The following is a 23,557-nucleotide window of genomic DNA, read 5'->3' on the forward strand; positions in this document are numbered from 1 at the left end:
AAGTCAGTCGACACACAAACATGACGTCACTTGACACACAGACAATAGAAACAGAATTAATAGAGGCTATTATATTTTAGAGGCTGTAATCTAGTGCTTCGAAAGCTCTGTGGTCTCTTTCGTTTTATGATGAATATTTTTTTGGTTTAAGCAAAGGGAGAACAAAGATTGCAATCAATAAAACTTACATCTATTTTAGATTCCCTCTGTAAGAGCAGTGGCATTATATGTAGACATATCTATCTATTAATAAATGAACTAACATCCTTTTTAATACAATCCTAATAAGGGGGTTTAATGCCAGAATTGCCTCTCACTCAATTGGACTATCTGTCTTGGCTTTCTCTACAATTAGCCATGGCTTGATGCCCACGACTATTCCATTTTACTTCAAATGGGGGCATAAATATTTATGCCCCGTTAGTAAGAGCGAGGCATAAGCCCCGAAAATTAGAGAGAGGAGAAGTGCAATGCAGTTATCAAAATGTAGGGTGGTGGGTAATTTTGTCGTTAAAAAAATCCAAAGAAAATGATAAGAAGGTATTTTTTCATTGAAGACACCAATAAAAAGGTAAATTTCAAAATCTAACGAGGGAAGAAAAATTTAGGAAGGCATAATGTCTCTTGTCTCCCCAATAGACGCCACTGTGGAAGGGACATTTTAAAATCATCCTGCTATATGTATCTCATTGTTTAATGTTTGTCTGTGTTAGAAAAACACAGAAGTCCGTAATTAATCTAAAACGGTCCTTTCATCGACCTTGCGGCTGCTGTGATCCAATCCTCGGCCATGTATTTTCGGGTAAAGGTTTATGCACTGGCCCACCAGACGACAACCAGGAGCCAGTCTGCTTTTTACCTGAATTGAATATCCTTGCCTCAGTTAGAGATTGTCTAGAATTATTTATAAAATATATTTTGAATAGGGTCAATGAATAATACAGAACTCTAATAAAAAATATTCCAGGTATTTATTTATCTATTGTGCCACAACGTAGAAAGCTTTTGCCTTTTGCACATAAATACAAATAATGAAGCACACGGAGTAGGTCATACAATCAAATACTAATGCAACAAACCTAAATCAACATGTCCTAATTCAGAACTAATCCTGGGATCCTCATATTCGTACTGGTAGCTTGTGATCGATAACATTAAGCTTAATCAATTTTAGAATCAGCATAAAAAGCTAATTCTTTTGATTTATCCATTATTATCAAAATTTATTCTTTTACGGTTTCGGTTACTATTGGGCTGAGTCGCTCCTTACTTACAGTTTTTTTTACCACGAACTGTTTAATTGTTGCAAATAGACCTTATGAGTTTTGTTATAAAAAAAAAAATGTTACAAATAAATTACCTCCTGTGGAAAAACCGAAACCCAAGGCATATTTCTGAGATAAAATAAGGCTTTTCGGGCGTAAGGGAGAGGGGGGTGAAAATAGGCCAAAACTGTTTTTTCTCTGATCAGTTTGAAATTTGAATCCAAGAATAACTGGGTCCAGGGGATCTTAATCCGCAAAAATGTTATAGCCTAGGGGAAAGCCCCTTCAAAAACCGGGTTCAAAAGTAAAAAATAAATTCTTTCAACTGGGAGCATTTAGTTTGTGGGGTGGGGGATAAACCCTTGATTTCATTCTATGGGAGTAGTACTTATAAATATGTAAAAGGGATTAGAAAGGGTTGTCGAGCGAATTGTCATTTAAAGAAATTAATTTTAGTATGCCCAAGACCTTTTTTTCGACAGCGGTTGCATTGTTAAGAGAGCTACAACTTAAAAAACAAAAAGAGTGTAAACTATATAAAGTGAAGAAAATCATAACAGTCCATTGTCCTCAGGACGGGGAGTATAGGTCTCAAGACCCAGCCCCTGCAAAATGCCTGATATACCATTACTTGCGTTACTACATGATATAAGTCAAAACCAACTAGGACTTGGATCCCGTAGCAAATTTTTTAGACTAGAATAAACAATTGATGAGAATCTACCTGTCCATTGCTAAACACAAGCGGCTACACCTCCTCCCATCCCTAAACAAATAAAAAAAAATGGCGTCCTACGTTAAAATACTATAATGCAGAATTCTCTATCTTCAAAGAATTTGACCCATGAAGTTATTAGTTGTCAGAGTCTAAGGAAGTACGACTACCCCTCCCCCTCTCTTATTCCTCCCAAGAGTTAGCCGTATGAAGTTCTTTTTCGTTAATGTCTGATGAAATACGATTAGCCCCCTTCAGCCTTTCATCATTTTTTCCTTTTCTACATAAATTCTGTTACTTTGATATTTATATACAAGTTTCGTTCGGCTTTCTTAAAAACTCCACTTGACCCACAGCAGGTTTTTTCTGAGGGGGGGACGGCTCCTTTGTTTCAATGTGCCACATTCTCTTCATTGCCAATTTAGGGCTAATATTCTAAGAGCTGTCTTCCGCAAGGTAGGAACAAAAGTTCTTGGAATTGCCATCGTCAAATCTTGATTTTGATACCATTGTTAATAAAAGAAGCTAATTTGTAAAAACCGCAAACTGTAAAAAAAAATTAATAAATTAACTGCTGTTAAAGAAAAGGAGGGGGTGCGTGTAAAAACTTTAGAGGGCCTTAACCAAATACTTTAAAACCCAACACATACTTTTGCCCTATCCTATTTGTTTCAAAATATTGTATATTCATATGCTACCTAAACAGTATATGCAAACGTATTAATAACGAATCCTTGAGTTCATTATCTTTATTTACACCCCTCTCCCAGTAAAAATTTCTGTATGCCCTTTTTGTTTCAATTCGTTGATATAAAACAAGAAAAAGTCAATACTTTCCCATAAAAGAAAGCTAATTGGTAGGAACAGCGTATTTCTTTCCATAATTACTGGTTAATTAAGGAACACTCCCAAAAACGCAGAAACCGAAACTAATGGATCGAAGCGGATGTGTTGCTGAGACTTTGTTCCCCTGGAACCAGTTACCCTGGAACCTGGAAGCATTAATTTAAAAAGGAGAAAGCATAAAGTTTTGTTGCTATGAAAACAAATCTCGTAAAAATGGCTTGGCTTTAACTTTTAGAAAATGACTCTATAAATTGCTTCAAACATGTTTTCTTAGATGGGTAAGGTGGGCCATTAGGGTGCTCAACAATAGGCTGAATATGTGTTTGTCTCTGATTGGTATGAAATCATATTGTACAAAAGTATTGTAGGATGGGGGGCAGGTCCCTTGAAAATCAGCTACAATAATGGAGCAAAATCAAAATAAATTCCTCCAGCAAAGAGTATGCAGCTCATAGAACTAGAGATAAACTCTTAAACGAAATAAAAAGAATATCACTAGAAAAAAAACTGCAGAAAAAAAGAAGTATAATATGAAGAAGTATAATATGTATTTTGGGGACATTTTTTATTTAGTTTTAGAGGAGTAAAGGTTTTTATCTTTCATTCATAAAAAATGATTTTTAAAGTTTTAAGTAATAAAATTTATATTTGAACGTGTTAATTTTTAATAGTATAAACTGTCTATTTTAATACGATAGATGTCATACAGTCATGTACCAAAAAAAAGAAAGTAAAAAGGTTGCTCAAAAATATGCTTTATAGGAAAAAGCAAGGAGAGAGACAAAAACACAAAAAGAAAACACAAAGGAAAGAAGATTTGTTTTGAGCCCAACAATGTGGCTTTTGGAACTTGCAAATCTTTGCCCACCGCTCTCTCCGGAAATTCGACCCCTACCAAGGCAAAATCCTAAAGACTTGCCTACTGTGTCATCTCTGAACTTTCATAAGCTTTTTTTGCTATTATATTCCGTATCATTATAAAATTATTTTCTTTATGATCTCCTCCCTCAAGAATTAAATATGTTTCTTGTTCAGTAAAGTTAGTTAAGCCGGCATGATGTAAGTAGAAACCCCAAAACTCAACGGTAAATACCAGTGAGGGTGGTATCGAAAAGGAGAAATGAGAGGAAATAGTCCGCTTGCTGGCACTGAATTGGAATGTCGCCAATTAACATATCACGCTAAATGGAAGCTACTTCTAATTGTTTTGGACAATTGTTGTCAGTTAGCAGATTTTTGTGTTGACCGTATTTGTTAATATTTTAATTAGTATTTAATAGTTTTATAATTATTGAATTAGGATTTAGCATATTAAGTAGGTTTGTGTCTTGTATATATGGCACAAAATGGGATCTTTATTTAAGGGTTTTGCGCGTATTACTTCAGTTGGTAAATTTTGAATGAGGTTATAGTGCTTAGCAATATTTGAATAAGCATACGATTAGTAGCTCCTTCCAGCTATGGTATTGTCATTTTATCTTGTGACTCCTTGTTATAATTAAGCTGGAGATTGAAAGTTCTTGCATTTTTGTGCCCCCTCATTTTTTGTAGATTTTGTTTTTATTATTTCAGACTTGGTACTTGATAAATAGAAAGAGAAGGAGATATAGCTGGGTGGATATGACTGTTCTGTGCTGTAGACCATGAATGATCATGAATAGAAACTACTACATATATGGTTGGGTTTGCCCCCTCGTCAAAACCTCGCTCTTTAAGCTAAAGTTCGAATTTTGTTCCAATTCTTTAAGAATGAACCCTGAATCACAAAGGCCGTTTAATTAGAATAAATAGCTCTTTTGAAAGTACTAAAAAAAGCTTTAGCGTAAAGAGCGAGGCATTGACGAGGGGGCAAACCCCCTCATTTATGTAATAATTTCTATTCGTTTTAAGTTTCAATGTTGCTCCTTACTTTCAGTTAATTTTTTTTTTTATAATTTCTGATCATTTTAAGATAATGCTGGAAAATCCGACGTACCCTTCATGGAAAATTTTGTTTCCCCATGGAAAGATCTTCCCACGTAAACATCTCCTTGACTATGCTGAACAAAATGGCTATCTCAAAATTTTGATCAGGTGACTTTGGGTAAAAATGAGCGTGAGAGCGGGCCTAGTTGCCCTCCAATTTTTTTTGTCACTTAGAAAAGGAACTAGAACTTTTAATTTCCGTTCGAATGAGCCCTTTCGTGATATTTCAGGACCACCTGGTCAATGCGATCACCCCTGAAAAACAAAAACAAATAAACACGCATCCATGATCTTTCTTCCGGCAAACATTTTTTCAGATAGGAGTTTGGAACATATACAGTAAGGTTCTCTGATACGCTGAATCTGATGGTATGATTTTTATTAATATTCTATGGCTTTTAGGGGGTGTTTTCTCCTTTTTTCGAAAATAAGGCTAATATTCTAAGGTTACCCATCGTAACTTTTGATGGATATGACTAAACTTGACGAAACTTATATATTTGAAGTCAGCATAAAAATCCGATTCTTCTGATGTATCTATTGGTATCAAAATTCTGTTTTTAGAGTTTCGGTTACTATTGAGTCGGGTCGCTACTTACTTATAGTTCGTTACCACGAACTGTTTGAGGGTATTTTTGTTAAAGTAAACCATTATCTCTCTCTGGATGTATCTTGAGCATCTTTTTAAAAGCTTGTTTTCAATTGGTGTATTGAAAAAAACTGCAGTAGGCCCAGGTTTTGTCGTACTATTCACCTCCAATTTTTAGTTTCCTCAATTTTTTTAAAAAGTTTCATGTATGTCATTTGATTTTTTTAATTATATACTACTTTAATTCATCCTAATTAATGGTAACAAATCTTCATTTTCATTTTCAGTGTGGAGGTGATACGGTTGTTTCAAAGTTTTTTGATTAGTTGGGATAAACAGATGTACCATGACCTAAGTAACACACCAGCCAAAGCTCGAACAACTACCTTGAATGAGGAACTTGGACAAGTTGAATACATTTTCTCGGATAAAACTGGTACCTTGACACAGGTAAGAACGTCATTTTTTCGTTGATCTTACGTTATATATATATATATATATATATATATATACTAGCTGTTGGGGTGGCGCTTCGCGCCACCCCAACACCTAGTTGGTGGGGGCGCTTCGCGCCCCCCCCAAGCCCCCCCGCGCGCGTAAGTCGTTACGCGCCATAATAGTTACGCGCCATTGTAGTTGTGTCCCTATGTCCCACCTGTGAATATAGATATATATATATATATATGGTTTTAACTACGTAAAACTTGCGAATATACAACATTCTTTGCTGTCCCATTGTCTTTGCATATAAATAGATTGTCAGGTTATCCCCCTGTTTCCCCCGGTGTCCCCGTTGTAGTTGTGTCCCTGTGTCCCGGTCGTCATTTATATTCCCTGTGTCCCGGGTCCCGGTCATCATTTGTATCCCGGTGTCCCGGTCTGTATATACATTCGTTTTTTAGTTTTGTTTTTCTCCTTTATTTTTTTCCTTTTTTTTTCTTTTTTAGCTTATTTAGATTTTTAGATTTTTTAGTTTTTTTTATTAGTTTTTAGTTTTTATTTCTTTTTAGTTTTTTTGTCCCGGTCGTCATTTATATCCCCCTGTTTCCCCCGGTGTCCCCGTTGTAGTTGTGTCCCTGTGTCCCGGTCGTTATTTATATTCCCTGTGTCCCGGTCGTCATTTGTATCCCGGTGTACCGGTCTGTATATACATTCGTTTTTTAGTTTTGTTTTTCTCCTTTATTTTTTTCCTTTTTTTTTCTTTTGTAGTTTATTTAGATTTTTAGATTTTTTAGTTTTTTTATTAGTTTTTAGTTTTTTTTTCTTTTTAGTTTTTTTTGTAGTTTTTACCTTCTTTTTAGTTTTGTTAATTTTTTTTTTTACTTGTGTCCTGGTCGTCATTTATACTCCCTGTGTCCCGGTGCTTTGTTGATTGCTAATCGAACATTCCTTTTGTCCTGGTCGCTTTCTCTTTGAGTGTCGTCATTTATTTTTTTCTTTTTTAGTTCTTTTAGTTTTTACCTTTTTTAGTTTTTTTTTAGTTTTTAGTTTTTTTAGTTTTTTACCTTTTTTTAGTTTTTTTAGTTTTTTAGCTTTTTTATTTTTTTTATTAGTTTTTAGTTTTTTTGTAGTTTTTGCCTTTTTTTTTAGTTTTTTGTCCTGGTCGCTTTCTCTTTGAGTGTCGTCATTTATTAGTTTTTTCCTTTTTTTTTTTAGTTTTTTATTGGTTTTTACCTTTATTTTAGCTTATTTTTCAGTTTTTTCCTTTTTTTTAGTTTTTTTTTATTTTTTATTTTTTTTAGTTTTTTACCTTTTTTTAGTTTTTTTAGTTTTTTTAGTTTTTTAGCTTTTTTACTTTTTTTATTAGTTTTTAGTTTTTTTTTGTAGTTTTTGCCTTTTTTTAGTTTTTTCAGTTTTTTTTTTAGTTTTTTATTGGTTTTTACCTTTATAGTTTTTTTAGTTTTTTAGCTTTTTTATTTTTTTTATTAGTTTTTAGTTTTTTTTGTAGTTTTTGCCTTTTTTTAGTTTTTTCAGTTTTGACGTCACCTAATCCAGTTTTTTCAGGTGACGTCACCTGACACATCCATCCACACATCCATCCACACATCCACAGACAGACAACTTATTTTTATATATATAGATATATATATATATATATATATATATATATATATATATATATATATATATCTATCTATATATATAAAAATAAGTTGTCTGTCTGTGGATGGATGGATGGATCAGGTGACGTCACCTGAAAAAACTGGATCAGGTGACGTCAAAACTGAAAAAACTAAAAAAAGGCAAAAACTACAAAAAAAACTAAAAACTAATAAAAAAAATAAAAAAGCTAAAAAACTAAAAAAACTATAAAGGTAAAAACCAATAAAAAACTAAAAAAAAAACTGAAAAAACTAAAAAAAGGCAAAAACTACAAAAAAAAACTAAAAACTAATAAAAAAAGTAAAAAAGTAAAAAAACTAAAAAAACTAAAAAAAGGTAAAAAACTAAAAAAAAATAAAAAATAAAAAAAAACTAAAAAAAAGGAAAAAAACTGAAAAATAAGCTAAAATAAAGGTAAAAACCAATAAAAAACTAAAAAAAAAAAAGGAAAAAACTAATAAATGACGACACTCAAAGAGAAAGCGACCAGGACAAAAGGAATGTTCGATTAGCAATCAACAAAGCACCGGGACACAGGGAGTATAAATGATGACCAGGACATAAGTAAAAAAAAAAAAAACTATCTATATATATAAAAATAAGTTGTCTGTGGATCTGTGGATCGTGGATCAGGTGACGTCACCTGAAAAAACTGGATCAGGTGACGTCAAAACTGAAAAAACTAAAAAAAGGCAAAAACTACAAAAAAACTAAAAACTAATAAAAAAAATAAAAAAGCTAAAAAACTAAAAAAACTAAAAAAAGGCAAAAACTACAAAAAAAACTAAAAACTAATAAAAAAGCTAAAAAACTAAAAAAACTAAAAAAAAGGCAAAAACTACAAAAAAACTAAAAACTAATAAAAAAAATAAAAAAGCTAAAAAACTAAAAAAACTAAAAAAACTAAAAAAAGGTAAAAAACTAAAAAAACTAAAAACTAAAAAAAACTAAAAAAGGTAAAAACTAAAAGAACTAAAAAAGAAAAAAATAAATGACGACACTCAAAGAGAAAGCGACCAGGACAAAAGGAATGTTCGATTAGCAATCAACAAAGCACCGGGACACAGGGAGTATAAATGACGACCAGGACACAAGTAAAAAAAAAAATTAATAAAACTAAAAAGAAGGTAAAAACTACAAAAAAACTAAAAAGAAAAAAAAAACTAAAAACTAATAAAAAAACTAAAAAATCTAAAAATCTAAATAAACTAAAAAAGAAAAAAAAAAGGAAAAAAATAAAGGAGAAAAACAAAACTAAAAAACGAATGTATATACAGACCGGTACACCGGGATACAAATGACGAACGGGACACAGGGAATATAAATGACGACCGGGACACAGGGACACAACTACAACGGGGACACCGGGGGAAACAGGGGGATATAAATGACGACCGGGACAAAAAAAACTAAAAAGAAAAAAAAACTAAAAACTAATAAAAAAACTAAAAAATCTAAAAATCTAAATAAGCTAAAAAAGAAAAAAAAAGGAAAAAAATAAAGGAGAAAAACAAAACTAAAAAACGAATGTATATACAGACCGGGACACCGGGATACAAATGACGACCGGGACCCGGGACACAGGGAATATAAATGACGACCGGGACACAGGGACACAACTACAACGGGGACACCGGGGGAAACAGGGGGATGTAAATGACGACCGGGACACCGGGACAGGGAATGGTCGATTAGCAATCACCATCAACAAAGCTCAAGGGCAATCATTAGAATCATGAGGTATAGATCTGAATACAGATTGTTTCCCCATGGACCATTATATGTTGCATGTTCAAGAGTCGGTAAACCTGACAATCTATTTATATGCAAAGACAATGGGACAGCAAAGAATGTTGTATATTCGCAAGTTTTACGTAGTTAAAACCATATATATATATCTATCTATATTCACAGGTGGGACATAGGGACACAACTACAATGGCGCGTAACTATTATGGCGCGTAACGACTTACGCGCGCGGGGGGGCTTGGGGGGGGCGCGAAGCGCCCCCACCAACTAGGTGTTGGGGTGGCGCGAAGCGCCACCCCAACAGCTAGTATATATATATATATATATATATATATATATATATATATATATATATATATATGTGTCTGACGCTATTTTACGCGTTTATGATTCGTTTTTGTAACATCTAACGATAAGCAAAACAAAAATAGGGTTTATTCCACTGTCTAGGTCTATACGGAAGGAAAGGTTAAAATATTTTCCATGAGGAGGACATCCATCTATTACATGAACTACTGTTGTGATTATGATGTGTAACAGTAATGTATATAATGTGTAACATATTAATACAATCTGAAAATTCCTTTTTTGTTTATCACAACATGCAGAGTACTCGTAAAGCTTCATCCATATACATTTCGATTGTAGTGAGCTTGTGCGGCACCCACATTGCGCAAAGCCTGTTTATGCATAGCTCCTTTTGTAAATTGTAAACGCTATGTTTTTTCGTGTTCCTAAACCATTTGCAATTTTGGAAATGCTCGTATACCAATCTTAGGAAAGGTTAAAATGTTTTCCATGAGGAGGACTTCCATCTATTACATGAACTACTGTTGGGATTATGATGTGTAACAGTGATGTATATAATATGCAATTTTGATATAGAGTATCCGTAATTTTGGTGCGGATAATAGATAGAAATATCTATTAACAAATGAACTAACATCATTTTTATACAATCCTAATAGGGGGGGGGGGGATTAATGCCAGATTTGTCTCTCACTCAATTAGACTATCTGTCTTGGCTTTTCTACAATTAGCCGTGACTTGATGCCCACAACTATTCCATTTTAATTTTCAAATTAATTCTTGGTATCTTTCAAAATATTTTGAAAGATACCAATCTTCAAAAAATAATAAAAGCTAATTTTTTAAACGGCTTGTGATCCTGTTCAACTTTTTGGACACCCATCATGTGGATTTGGGCGTATTCACAGCCATGTTTAAGGTTAGTGTTTATTCTGTCATGCTTCAAATTCAGCAGATGTTCAATTTTAGGGAGTGTTCAAGTTCAGTGAGAAGAATCACCAAGATATTTACAATTTGGGTCGGCATCTTTTACGATGAATTTTACCATTACGCTATCCTTTTTTCCCTTTTTTAATACATATATACTACAACTGATTCGAACACTGCCTACAGAAAATAAATAGGTATTATATGTTGGATGCGATGGATGACACCCATTTCGGTATCAGATAAATGACCCTTTTTTTTCATTTAAATTCAATTTTTCATGTTTCTGTTTTTCTTTAAATGCATTGATTTTTAATCCGTTAAATCTACTTTAAATATATAAGGCTAACTGCATTAAAATTCTGGTTGAACTTTTTTTTTTGAATGAGTCACCCTGGTAGCTCTATTAGCTGGATTTCTTTCCTCGGATTTTTGCGAATCGGGTGCAAAACCTTCATTCATTCATTGTATATATTTTTCAATTACTATTATTGTAATAATAATAGTAATAATAATAATAGTAAATAATCCACGAAAGAGGACTCGTTTACTCTATTTTGTCTGATTTTAAAATCAGTTGAGGTATCGTGTTGACTGTGGTCTAATAGTCAAAAACGAGTCTTTTTTTTCTTTCATTATGAGAGGGGTTATTTCCTAAACCTTGATAGATAAGGGAAGTTTGTCAGAGCTGATTGCTTCAGCTTCATTTAAGGTATTTCCAAGGAGAGGGGAAGTGTCAGAGTACTGGTTCTCTTATGCCTGGTTGTGCCCTGCTTCACTGCCCAGTTTGTACCCGGGCAGTTAGACGCTAGCCTCTATATTAATTACATATTTGGCGAGTTCTTTATTATCATATTAAGTGTGGGGTTCCACAGGTAGCACACACACAGATATTAGTCCCATTACCAAAAGTATGGCTTGAAATTTCACACGGTGTCTACTCGCTGTTGAAATATCTACGAGGTGCGTTAATCTGAAAAAAAAAAAGTCCCATGGGTAGCGATGCCGCTTACGGGCGAATCTGTTCAGACCTTTTATTGACACTATTGTAGTGTATTATTCGAGGCGGAATTTGTTATAATGCTTGTAATAGCCAATCATAAAAGGGATAAAATCGGGCTAAGGTGGGAGTTTAGTATAGAGGTCCAGAGAAGTGACTGATATGCGAGTCTTCGAGGTAATAACGAAATAGATAAGTTAAAATTTTAAGAATCGCTATTCACATGTCTAAAGGTAATATCTTTTGATTTTCCACTAACATTATTCTATCCCAAGAGCGCCTTCTCTCCTTTGAAGTACCCAGGACAGTGAAAATAAAACCTGATTGTTTGAATTGGTTAAGTGGAAACTGGTACAACCATATACATTAAATAAAATTGTAAAAAAAGCAAGATTTCAATTTTTAATGGAAAATAACTCCATATGCAGCTATTCAGTTTTTAGTGGTAGTCGGCGCCAAATTTGAAAAAGAGAAACATTGGTGAAAAATCTGAAAAAATCGGCCAAAAATATACGGTATTAAACGGCTTATGACGGTGTAGCTTACCATTGAAGATTTAGCTATCATTGGGAATCAACATGTTGTTTTTCTTTGAATTTTTCCGGCGAAAATTATTGCCAAATTTAAGTAATTAGTTAGGCTTATTTGTTTTGGTGGTTCCACATGGCAACGCTGGTGAAAATGTTCAACGTCATATACTTTGAGCAAGCAAAAGAAAAATTTTTGGAAAGAGTTGTTTTCAGATATGATAAGACCTAAGATAGATTCAGGAGGCAAAAGTATTCTTGTTTTGAGTGGTCAAGTACGGTTCTGAACCGTGGGTGCAGACAGGTTAGTTGTCTTCCAGGAGCATTGTCTAAGGATATTCTTAATTACTCGTTTGACTGACTATCAAGGCCGTGTTCAGGGTAAGGGGTAGGGATTATGGCCCTAAATGTGTGTCCAACTCCTAAAAACGTAATAAAAATGCATAAAAATACGTTTTTAATGCGTTAAAAAAATTGTATCCTCCTCCCCCCTCTCCTTGAACAAAAATCCTGGATACGGCGCTGCTGATTGTATACCAAACAATAATCAGTAAAAAAAAGTATGGTTTAATCCCGCTTCTTAGTCTATAACGACAGAAAAGTTGAGGTTGCTAGGTCACCGCATGTTCATATTTAATTTTATTCCCTTCTACAATAATAGTTTTAGGATAACTCACTAATGATAGGATAGATGTGTACAAAATAAATCAATTTGGGGGAGGGGGTCGAAAAAAAGGACGAAAATAGTAAGTATCATGAAGAATGTAAGAATTCTTGTGAAAATCCTGATATATCGCGAGTGTGGGACTGAAGGCACGTTCCCGTGTAGGTGTCTAAGGTAGGGCTCAATTAATGACTTTTCATAACAGTAAATTCTTTTTTTAAAAGAATATAATCACATCAAACGATTGTGGCATTGTATAATCATGCTATGGAGATTGACTACAGTACTTCAAAAAGTATTTTGTGATGGGTTTCCTCAAACGGATATTTCTTAGCCTGTATTCTTAAGCAATACTCCCTATTGATTGTCTTAATTTGTTTTCCCGTATCTTCTTTGCTTCTTAAGTTGCTTAGAATATTTTGTATTCTAAAATGTTTTATATTCTCCTTTATCACTCTAGTAATAGATCAAAAATAGTTCGTTTTTTGACGGGGGGGGGGGGAATACTTTTTATCTCTCTGGTTTTACAAAAATTTCTTTATCCAAATAATTGTTAGTTAATATCAATTTCTTAACTGGGTCCAAAATTTTTGAACATTGCTTTTGAAAAAAAATTCTATGAAGAATAGATAATTGATTATTGTCGAATCATTGTTGTATGGTGTCGAAATTTCGATTATTGTCAAAATTTTAAACGCAATTTTCAGCTTTTTAGCTCTTATGCAAAACAACTGTCGTGTGCAAACCTTTCGTTGACAGCAATAAAAAAAGTCAAAACACAATTTTCGGCTTTTTCGTTTTCCATTAAATTTAATATCGTGTAGCATACCGTCTTTAGAATTGTTACAGCCGAGATCCTCATTATATATATATATTTTTTTACTTTTTCTCTATACCATAATAATTTTGAATCAAGACCTAGATATTCCTAGGATACTTAGGGTCAATCATCCAGCTTTACGACCTTGAGTCTCATAATTATGTTTTTCTTTGATTTGTTTTGTCTTTCTTAGAATATAATGACGTTCAACAAGTGTTCCATAGCTGGAAGATCCTACGGGGATCTAATCGATCGGACAACTGGGGAAGTCCTTGAAGTTGGAGAGGTAAGATCTGCTCAACTTATTTTAAGTTGTCTTGTTTTTTATGCTCCCGTGCCACAATTTCCTTTTTAATTACAATTGATTAATGGTGGTATTTGAAGGATAGCAAAAGGAGCTTTAAGGACAGTGATTGAACCGGTTTATCAAATTTTCGAATAATTGTGATTTCAAACGATAAGCGAATGAATTTGTTAGCAGGGGCCCATAGTTTTCAATTTTTTAGGAGGCTGACGCTCGTTATTTAAGTGTGTGATTCTAAGCCAGAATAATAAAGAGAATATTTATGGATTCCACAAAGTTCTTCTAGACTTCATGCAGGGTATGTTCTCACTAATTGACAGTTTGGGGTTTGCCCTGGCCTCTGAGCTCTCGCATTTTTGTTTATTAGTTAGCAGTTTACCCAATTGCCACCCGTAAATAGAGTGTGTTCTCACAAAATAACAACATTGTTTGTCCCTTGGTTTCCCTGAAAACCTTGATTTTCTAAGATTTTCTTTTGGTTGTTCAAAAACTATGAAATTTTTAGAGTCGTATCACATTTTGCCCGTATTGTCACGTTGAGACTTGAAAGTCAAGAAGCAAGATTACTTTGTTAAATTTGACGAGCCTTTTGTCTGTAACAAATCAAAGATTAACAATTTGTTGATACTCAGAGATAACCACGCCTCTAAGAGAAAGCTGCAGCTTCTTAAGCTATTTGTTGGCATGTTCTTTTAGCTTTTAAACTCTTTTTAGCGTTCATACCCATTAACAATAGAGCGTTAGCTAGCATCTAGAGCTGAATCGAGCCAAACTTAATCGATTTGAACTTGCTTAAGTCCGAGACAATCGGAGAACTTCGCTATCAATCCTTAGTGATAGTGATATATATATATATATATATATATATATATATATATATATATATATATATATATATATATATATATATATATATATATATATATAAGGCTTATAATTTGATTTCGATGATGATAATATACGAAAGCTTGTCCATACTACCCCAAACCTGAAAAAGAGGAAGAAAAAGAACAATATGGTGAGTCTTGTAGTGGCACAGTGGAATTGATATTGGCTTGATAAAATGGAACTCAGAGTTTTAGCCAAAGCTGCCACACTCCGCTGTAGGACCCCAAAATTTGATTCAGGTGATTGAATTTTGCAAAAATGTCTCCAAAACAATCCAGAAAAGAGGAAAAAGAAAAAAAAGAAACGATGAACATTTTCTATCTTAGTTGCTCTGAAATAACCTATAAATATTTATTTATTGATAACCCACTCACATAAAAATATAAATAGTGGAGTAAACACCGCCGAAAATCAACAATAACATTAGACAAAAAAAAAAAAAACAACAGAAAAAACAAACAACAATAAATCACCAAAAACAGTTAGACAACAATAACATTAAATAAATGGTTTTAATAGAAAAAACGAATTAAGCCATGATGAGGTGACAATCGCCTATACGCTGTTTCTGAAATCTTTTTGTGTTAACCAGTCATCTTTTCAGTAATATTCGGGAGATGAAACTTATTCATTAATTTTCTATTCCTATGAAGATAAAGAAGATATTTACATAAACGGAAATAGTCCACCCGAATATCACTAAAATCCTTATTCTTAAGTATAGGATAAAGCCCAGAAAGGTAAAGAACAGAATAATCTGACAAAGTAGCACACGGCTTTCCAAGGGCAATACGATTATGTTTGCCTCGATTAGCTACAATTATCTATTTTAATTAGCTCCAATTATCTAATTATCTATTAGCTCTCAGATAATTCCTACCATGAATGGGTCGAATGTTAGCTAAAATTGCAATGTTAGATGAATCTCGGTGTTAGATTGTGTTAGCATTAGCTAAATCTGTTATAAGTTTGCCTCAAATCCGCCGCCTTGAAAGGGAGAAGATGCTATATTTTATTAGCTCTCGAAGTTGAAGTAAAAATACTCAATTCTCATTTTCTTTTTCCTTCAGTTTTATCTTGTATTTTTCTTTTTGATAGGGCTAGTGATTTAACTATGGTTTTTGGATGTATTGTGAGGTAATTTGGTTAGTCCCATAGAGAAGGTCCACGCAATACACCACTTCTTTAATTGAGAATCACTCTCACCTCCTTATTTAACAAATGGGAAAGTTCTTCAGATTGAAATGCTAGAAAAATTTCAACTCTTTTTAAGTTCTCTTATGTTTTCCTACCACACTTTCCTTTTAGATTATTTTATTAATTGTAATTAAGGTATTTGAAAGGATTGTCATGGAAGCGGTCTGTCTGTAAACGGCCATTTCTGAGAGAGAAAATAAACTTCGATTGGCAACTAGAAAACTCCTAAAATTGGTGGAAAAGCTAAACTTAAATCTAGTTCTCTATAACTTTTTATTTTTCTACCACAATTTCCTTCTTAATTACTTCGTATTAAATTAGCATCTGGAAAAATATTGTAAGGTTAGCTTGGTAAATCGGTCAGTAAAAACCTCAATGGCCTGTAACCCATGGGGGCACGAATAACAATTACACGCCAAATGCCATAGAAAAGAAACTTGATGTAAAACGAATGTTAGGTAAGGTGGTAAGTCGATGGGGCAAGCGTAAGGAAGATTATGGCAATAACCTTATGGAGAAAATCGGTCTTTTTTAGCAGCTTGGAAGGTTCTCCATATTGGAAGGGCAGAAAAAAGTTTTTTTTTGTTTTAGATTCTTCATTTTTGTAACAGGAAATAATTTGAAACAGGAGAAGTCCTTAAATTTCAATTTTTGAAACCGCTCAACCCTTTTTTCTCTCTCTTTTCTCTGCTTTAAGCTGTAGTTTCCTTTCAGTTACATTATTGATTTAATTAAGGGTTTTAAAAAGGATTTCAAAACAAGCCAGTGTCCTACATATGGAACGAGCTCCGGAAAACGGATTACTCTACAGAGAGAAGGAAAAACTTTCCAACAAACGGAAGTTCTTGAAGTTGAACGAGCTATATATTTCAACTCCTAATTTTTCCTGTCTGATTTAATAATATTTTGATATTGATTTCACTAAAAGTTTAAAGGATTAAAACCATTCTGTAAATAAATTCTAACATATATATATATATCTGTTACTATAAACTTTGTATCGGCCTACACTTGAAAGCATGAAGAATATACATAATCGCTAGTTACACCTGTGGGATTAGAAAGCTAGCTCACATGACTGCGGAACCGTTCTCTATTCATGGATTTTACTTAACTCGATGTTTTCAGAACAGTTGACGAAATCTCCCACTTGTTTTTTTTTTAATTTAATGCAAATTTACTGCGAATATTTTAGTTTTTGCAATAAAATGTATGTTTTTGTGCAGAGGAGCAGTTTCCTATTCATGGATTTTATTTAACTAGATGTTTTCAAAGCACTTGACGAAATCTTCCGCTCTTTTTTTAATTGAATGCAAATTTACTGCTAAAGTTTTAGTTTTTGCAATAAAATATATGTTATCGCGTAGAGGACCAGTTTTCTATTCATAGATTTTATTCAACTCGATGTTTTCAAAACAATTGAAGAAATCTTCCACATGTGTTTTTATGAAATGCAAATTCACTGCTAAAATTTTAGTTTTGCAATAACATTTATGTTTTTGCGTAGTCCTTCTGTATATTTAGTTGTTTTTTTTCCATGAAGTTTTTCTGAGGATTTTCTGACTAGAACTGTTTTTCTGCATGAAACGGATAAATCCAGAAGTTTTTGAAGAAAATCCCGAAAAAGCGAAAGTTTTTTTAAGACTCTCCGAATAGAATTGTTTTCGTTTTCTGAATTGAATTTTTCTTTACGAAGCACAAGAATCTGCAGCTCTTATACAGAAAACAGTAAATTTAAGCCTTTCTTTGTACTGAGATTAAAAAAAAGTTTTTTTTAAATAAAACCCTACATTTTAAAACAGTAAAAAACTTTAGCGTAAAGAGCGGGGTGTTGAGGAGGAAAAGCCCCTTTCATATACAGAGTAATTTCTGTTCGTTTTAAGTTTTAATGTCGCTCCTTACTTTCATTTAAAAAAACTTGTTTTTTTTTGTTTAATTTCTGGACGTTTTTGAATTAATGCATGTTTTGATCTTGGCTCTCCGCACATAAATAATTAAAACGAAATTTGCATATTAATTTTTTGGGGCTAAATGGCTTTTTTATAGTTTTAATCGGAAGATTTTGAGAAAAAAGGAGCAAGGGAGGAGGCCTAGTTGCCCTCCAATTTTTTTATTGCTTAAAAAGGCAACTATAACTTATAATTTTTTACGAACGTTCTTATAAGTAAAAAATGTACGTAACTTACGAATTAAATTACGTAGCGAACTTCTATATTCGTATGTTTTTATGACGCATATGAGGAGCTCACCCCTCGTCGATACCTCGCTCTTTACACTAAAGCTTAAATTGTATCCCAATTCCTTAAGAATGACCCCTGAATCACAAAGGCCGTAGAATAAATAGTTGAAGTTACTGAAAATACTTTATCGTAAAGAGCGAGGTATTACGAGGAGGTAAACCCCTCATATGCGTAATAATTTCTGTTCGTTTTAAGTTTTAATGCTGCTTCTCACTTTCAGTAGAAAAAACTTTTCGTATTTATTTTTTCATTGTTTTTTTAAATAACGCTAGAAAATCCTGCTCCCCCTCCATTGAAAGTCTCTTCCCCCATGAGAAGTTCCTCCATAGAAAGATCCTCCCTGGTAACCCCCCCCCTCAACTCTTCCCCCCCCCCTTCAAACCAAAAAAATTCCCCTGAAAATGTCTGTACACTCTATGTAAACACAGGTCAAAGTTTGTAACTTGCAGCCCCTCCCACGGGGACTGCGGGGGAGTAAGTCGTCCCCAAAGACATAGTTATTAGGTATTTAGACTATGGTGAATAAAATGGCTATCTCAGAATTTTGATATATCATTTGATATATCATAATCATTATAAGAATTATTATGGATATGATTATTGAATAATTGAACTATAAGAGATTTTGATAAGTTTTTGCGGTTGCTTAAAAGATGGCATTAGAAATACTCTGTATAAAGACTTACAAACTGTGACGCATCTGCAAGGAAATGCTGTATGTAACCTTGTATTTCGGTGAATACTTATTTGCTAGTACATACAAGTTCACTAGTTCACTAGTATTAATTAATAATGAAGAAAGGAAAATTAAACATACCCTTTTATACTATTAGCAAAAGCTCATAAGAAAATTAAACAAGATAAGAAAATGTAGACTTCTTTGAAATAAAAGTAATAGCCCATGCAAACAAAAAAACACGCAAATGTAAACATTTGTCATACAAGTGTGAAAAAACGCACTCAATTTACCACTTGCCTCCTTCATCCAATGCCAGGAGGTAACTCAAAAGTTTCAAATTATGACCCCGAATCATCCCCATAAAAAGAAATTAATTTGGCTAAAAACCTTCACTAAAATAATGCTATCAAAAGCATTTAGTAATTACCTTGAAAATACGCAAAAAAAAAAAACATTTTTCTTCTTTAATATATCACATTTACTGTTTAAAACAGGATGCCTAACTTGTGCAACAGTGGATATGTTTAAGAAAACAAGATTACTCAACATTTAAAATAGTTGTTGCTTAAAAGATGGCATTAGAAGTACTCTGCATAAGGATTTTCAAACAGTAACGCATCTGCAAAAAAAAAAAATACTATATGTAGCCTTGGATTTCGGTGACTAGTTATTCGCTAGTCTATACAAGTTTTTGTTTTGTTTTCTGTTCTAAAAATATCTAGTTTTTGGGACAAATGAAACGTGTTTGCAGGGATTTTATTGGATTTAAAAAAAGAACGTTCTGAAGCACAGACACAATTATAAAATAAAGAATTGGAGGAACTTCTTGATCGAAACCCATGTTTGACTCTTCCATCGATCGGAAAAGGATTACAAGCAGAAGCATCAACAGGTTCAAAAGGCTAGAAATGAACTTAAAGTAGGGATAATGGGCGACATGTGAATTGAAACCGAGATACGTCTAACGGCGTTTGCTTTCCTGTGAAAAACTTGCTCAACAGCTAGTACATGGCAGCCAAAAGTGGCAAATCAGTGTTAACCTCTCTGAAAAGGTGATTCAACCCGACACCTTACGCTCACCAGACATAGTTCCTTTGACTTTTCATTTACTCCACTTGATGATGTATAAATCTCATCATGGCGATGTATGAAGATACAACCTCTTGTGTAAAGACAGCAGATTAATTCACGTAAATTTCACATCCTCTCCGGGATGAAACAAGGGTACGTGCTATCTCCGCTACTGTTCGCAGTCGTCATCGACTTCGTATCGAGAAGCGTCGATTCAACTGGGCTAAACCTAAATGATCACCTGTTTATCGACCTAGATTTTGCTGACGATATTGCCATCCTTGAAACCTGCAAATCACGGCTTCAAGCGCTGCTCACGAGTATTCAACAAAAAGCATAAGGTTTCGGAGTGAATATCAAAGCCAGTAAAACCAAAGGCATGGCAACTAACGATTCACCTATGAGCACCAAGTGTGATGACAACGATGTGGAACAAGTGGCCGATTTCAAAAATCTTGGCAGCACCACCGACAACACGGGATCCACTACCGAAGAAGTCATCACCCGAATTGGACAGGCTAGCAGCACCTTCAACAGGCTCAAAAAAGTTCGGAGGTCGAGTATTTTCTGTCACTTAAAAAGGGCACTAGAACTTTTAATTTCCGTTAGAATGAGCCCTTTCGTGACTTTCTAGGACCACTGAGTCGATACGATCACCCCTGGGAAAAAAAACAAACAAATAAACACGTATCCGTGATTTGTCTTCTGGCAAAAAAAAAATGCAAAATTCCACATTTTTGTAGATAGGGGCTTAAAACTTCTACAGTAAGGTTCTCTGATACGCTGAATCTGATGTTATGATGTTCGTTAAGATCGTATGACGTTTAGGGGGTGTTTCCCCCTATTTTCTAAAATGAGGCAAATTTTCTCAGGCTCGTAAGTTTTGATGGGGAAGACTAATCTTGATGAAACTAATATATTTAATTAAAATGCCATCCTTTTCATGTAAGTATTGGTGTCAAAGTTTCATTTTTTAGAGTTTCGGTTACTATTGAGCCGGGTCGCTCCTTCCTGCAGTTCGTTACCACGAATTGTTTGATAGTAATATGAAAACTTGTAATCCGATTTTTCCCAAGCATGCGTTGTTTTTGTATAGATTAAATAAAAAGACAAGTTTTTCTAACTGCAAGTAAGGAGTGACATTAAAACTTAAAACAAACAGAAATTATTCCTAATATGAAAGGGGTTGTCCCCTACTTAACGCCTCGCTCTTTACGCTAAAGTTTGACTCTTTCTCACAGCTCTACTTTTTAAAACAATAAAAAGCTCCGTTTTTTAGAGTTTCGGTTACTATTAAGCCTGGTCGCTCCTAACTACAGTTCGTTACCACCAACTGTTTGATATTGCTTGACATTTCATTTTTGCACAAATATACGGTTTAATTTTTTAAAATTACTAGTGTTTCTTAGTTTGATTCTTCATTACACGTACAGCTTTGTCATTTTAAATCTGAATTTTTGTATTGAAGTTTGCTATACTGTATTAGTATATATTTTTATTCTGAATTACCAAACATACTACGTTCATCACTAATAGTTTCCCCGCTAAGGGGTCTTAAAATTGTGCCAGCCCTGTAGTATCAACCCTTGAATAGAAATGCCATGTAGGTACCTGAATAATGATATTTTTAGAGCTTGACATCGTCTCGTTTTACATACTAACAAAAAATTTGACAGAGCCAAAATTCCTGTATTATAAATATAACTCACCAATAAAAAAGAAGAGAGGAAAATGGCAAAAAATAATTGCCATAATAGTTAAAAAAAAAACACAAAAAAATGTTGCAGAGAAATCTTACGTGATAAAGCATTTAAAGTCAGCTTCAGATCATGCTTGCAGCATCTGCTGCAGCCTAGTAAAGAACAAACTCTAGCCCATCGTGACCGAAAATTTAACAATACGTTTTGAAAAGGACTGTCAAGGGAAGAAGAACTTTCATGAACTCTGTCTAAGAATTGTAATATGATTTCGATTAATTATAATTGTAAAAGTTTATTCCGAAAACCAATTTATGGGAGTTTTAAAAAATAGTTTCAAAAATGGTGTTGGATTGAAATTAATACTGCACTAGTCCTGTAGTGGTGCAGTAGGTTTGACCTTAGCTTGGCAATACAGGACCCAAAGATCGAAAGCCCACTGTTGCAACACACTGCAGGACCGACGCAGAGACCTTAGTAGTCAAGAAGTGTCGTTAATCCGATTACTTACTTACTTACTAATACTGTACTGTTAGAGTCCATAGCCTAAAACTGACTTGGGAGAGTTACAGTCCCCCATCTTGACTAACATCTAAGAGAAAAATCGACATCTCGAGAAAGAATCGATATAATCGAGATAGAAAACTAACATCTAAAGAAAAATATTTTTTCCGCATGCGCTACAGGCGCTGCAGGGTGTCTCCCTTTTTATCCGTTGCTGCTAATGAGGTACTGCAACATGAATAGAGAGATGTTTAACGACTCGATTGAAAGCAAATTGCTACATTTCTGCCTTTCTAATGAACAAAAGATTATTTTGAAAGAAAGTCAAATTTTTGAAAAAATTGTATATTCATATACAAGATGATTTAATTAATATAAAAAACCACATCAGGAAATGATATAAAATATGATAAATGGAAATGCTTGCCAAATTTTTGGTGCACACTAAGCTTGAAAGAAATTCATCAAGTGGCAATTAAAATTTTAACTCAATAAATATTTGGTAAGTTTATTAAATAAATAAGTGCTGAAATAAATTATTTATTGATCGGTGTGGCCTATTTTTATTGTCAGCTCGCTGCATATGCAAAATTAGCTGATAAGTTTGGCAAGAAGGTTTTGCATAATTTTTGTCATGATTTCCTTCTTGATGATATTGTGCTGTAAGATTTGAAGGGGTATGAACCTGAAAGAAGACTTTAAATCCCCTGGAATAACATATATCACAAATGTTTGTACATAGTAACGCAATTCAACAAAGGTATTAAGTTCTTGTGAATGATCTCGGCGCTATATTTTAAAGAAAGAGATCTAATTATTACAAAAATACTTTTCGTTTGCTCATATGATATGGTCTAGAAAAATTCTCGAATATATTCCCCCGGTTACACGTCTTCAGCGTCACGATTAAAAAGAAGACACAATAACTAGAAATCATGTTGTCAGTTGTACATAATGACATAATTTAAAAAAAAAAATCCATTTTCGGTCTAATTATAGGTAATGACCAATCTCTTTTTTATCTTCTGCTGATGGCAAGATTTGAGTATGAAACCATTTATATATTCGAAAATAACCATTCTTAAATGTTTTAATTTAGTCCCCTATCCTTAAGAAAACAAATCTCCTCGGGTCTGCAGTTCTGCAGGCCTCTAGTTTGGCACGAATTGTTGAAAGTACAGTTGTTGTCAATTATTGAAAGTACTTTTTTTTAAATTTGGAATAAGTGGATTTTTCAACAAGCTGTAAAAAATGTGGTCCTATCTCACTTTCTAGGGCTATAACAAAAGAAAAGCTAGGGCGTGCCAGATGACAGATTGCCGAATATTTTTTTTAGCCGTCCATCAGGGGCCAAACGTAAAATAGTTCGTCCCTGAATGAGCTGGAAAGAGGTCACCAGGAAGAATATAAAGGAAATTCGGAACTTTATGGGAGGGGGTAAAGAGTGAAGCTTTGGATCGATTTGGGCTGGAGAAGGAGCGTGCACAGTTATGCTAGC

The 23,557-nt window shown here is 33.7% G+C and overlaps 1 protein-coding gene and 1 long non-coding RNA gene across 2 annotated transcripts in view; one reads left to right on the forward strand and one right to left on the reverse strand.

The window, feature by feature from the left end:
- The window catches only part of LOC136035471 (phospholipid-transporting ATPase ID-like), a gene marked incomplete in the record, with an annotated part of 145,321 nt that overhangs the window by 69,185 nt on the left and 52,579 nt on the right, over positions 1–23,557 (forward strand). The window contains 2 exon segments of the mRNA XM_065717286.1: positions 5,668–5,830; positions 13,673–13,765. Of these exon segments, the coding sequence (XP_065573358.1) occupies positions 5,668–5,830; positions 13,673–13,765 (256 nt within the window).
- The window catches only part of LOC136035474 (uncharacterized), a 68,681-nt gene continuing 51,420 nt past the window's right edge, over positions 6,297–23,557 (reverse strand). The window contains exon 2 of the long non-coding RNA XR_010619449.1: positions 6,297–7,130. This is a non-coding gene — a long non-coding RNA (uncharacterized LOC136035474). The remainder of the gene's footprint in view (positions 7,131–23,557) is intronic.

This window comes from Artemia franciscana, chromosome 14 (genome assembly GCF_032884065.1).
Source record: "Artemia franciscana chromosome 14, ASM3288406v1, whole genome shotgun sequence".
NCBI classification, from domain to species: domain Eukaryota; kingdom Metazoa; phylum Arthropoda; class Branchiopoda; order Anostraca; family Artemiidae; genus Artemia; species Artemia franciscana.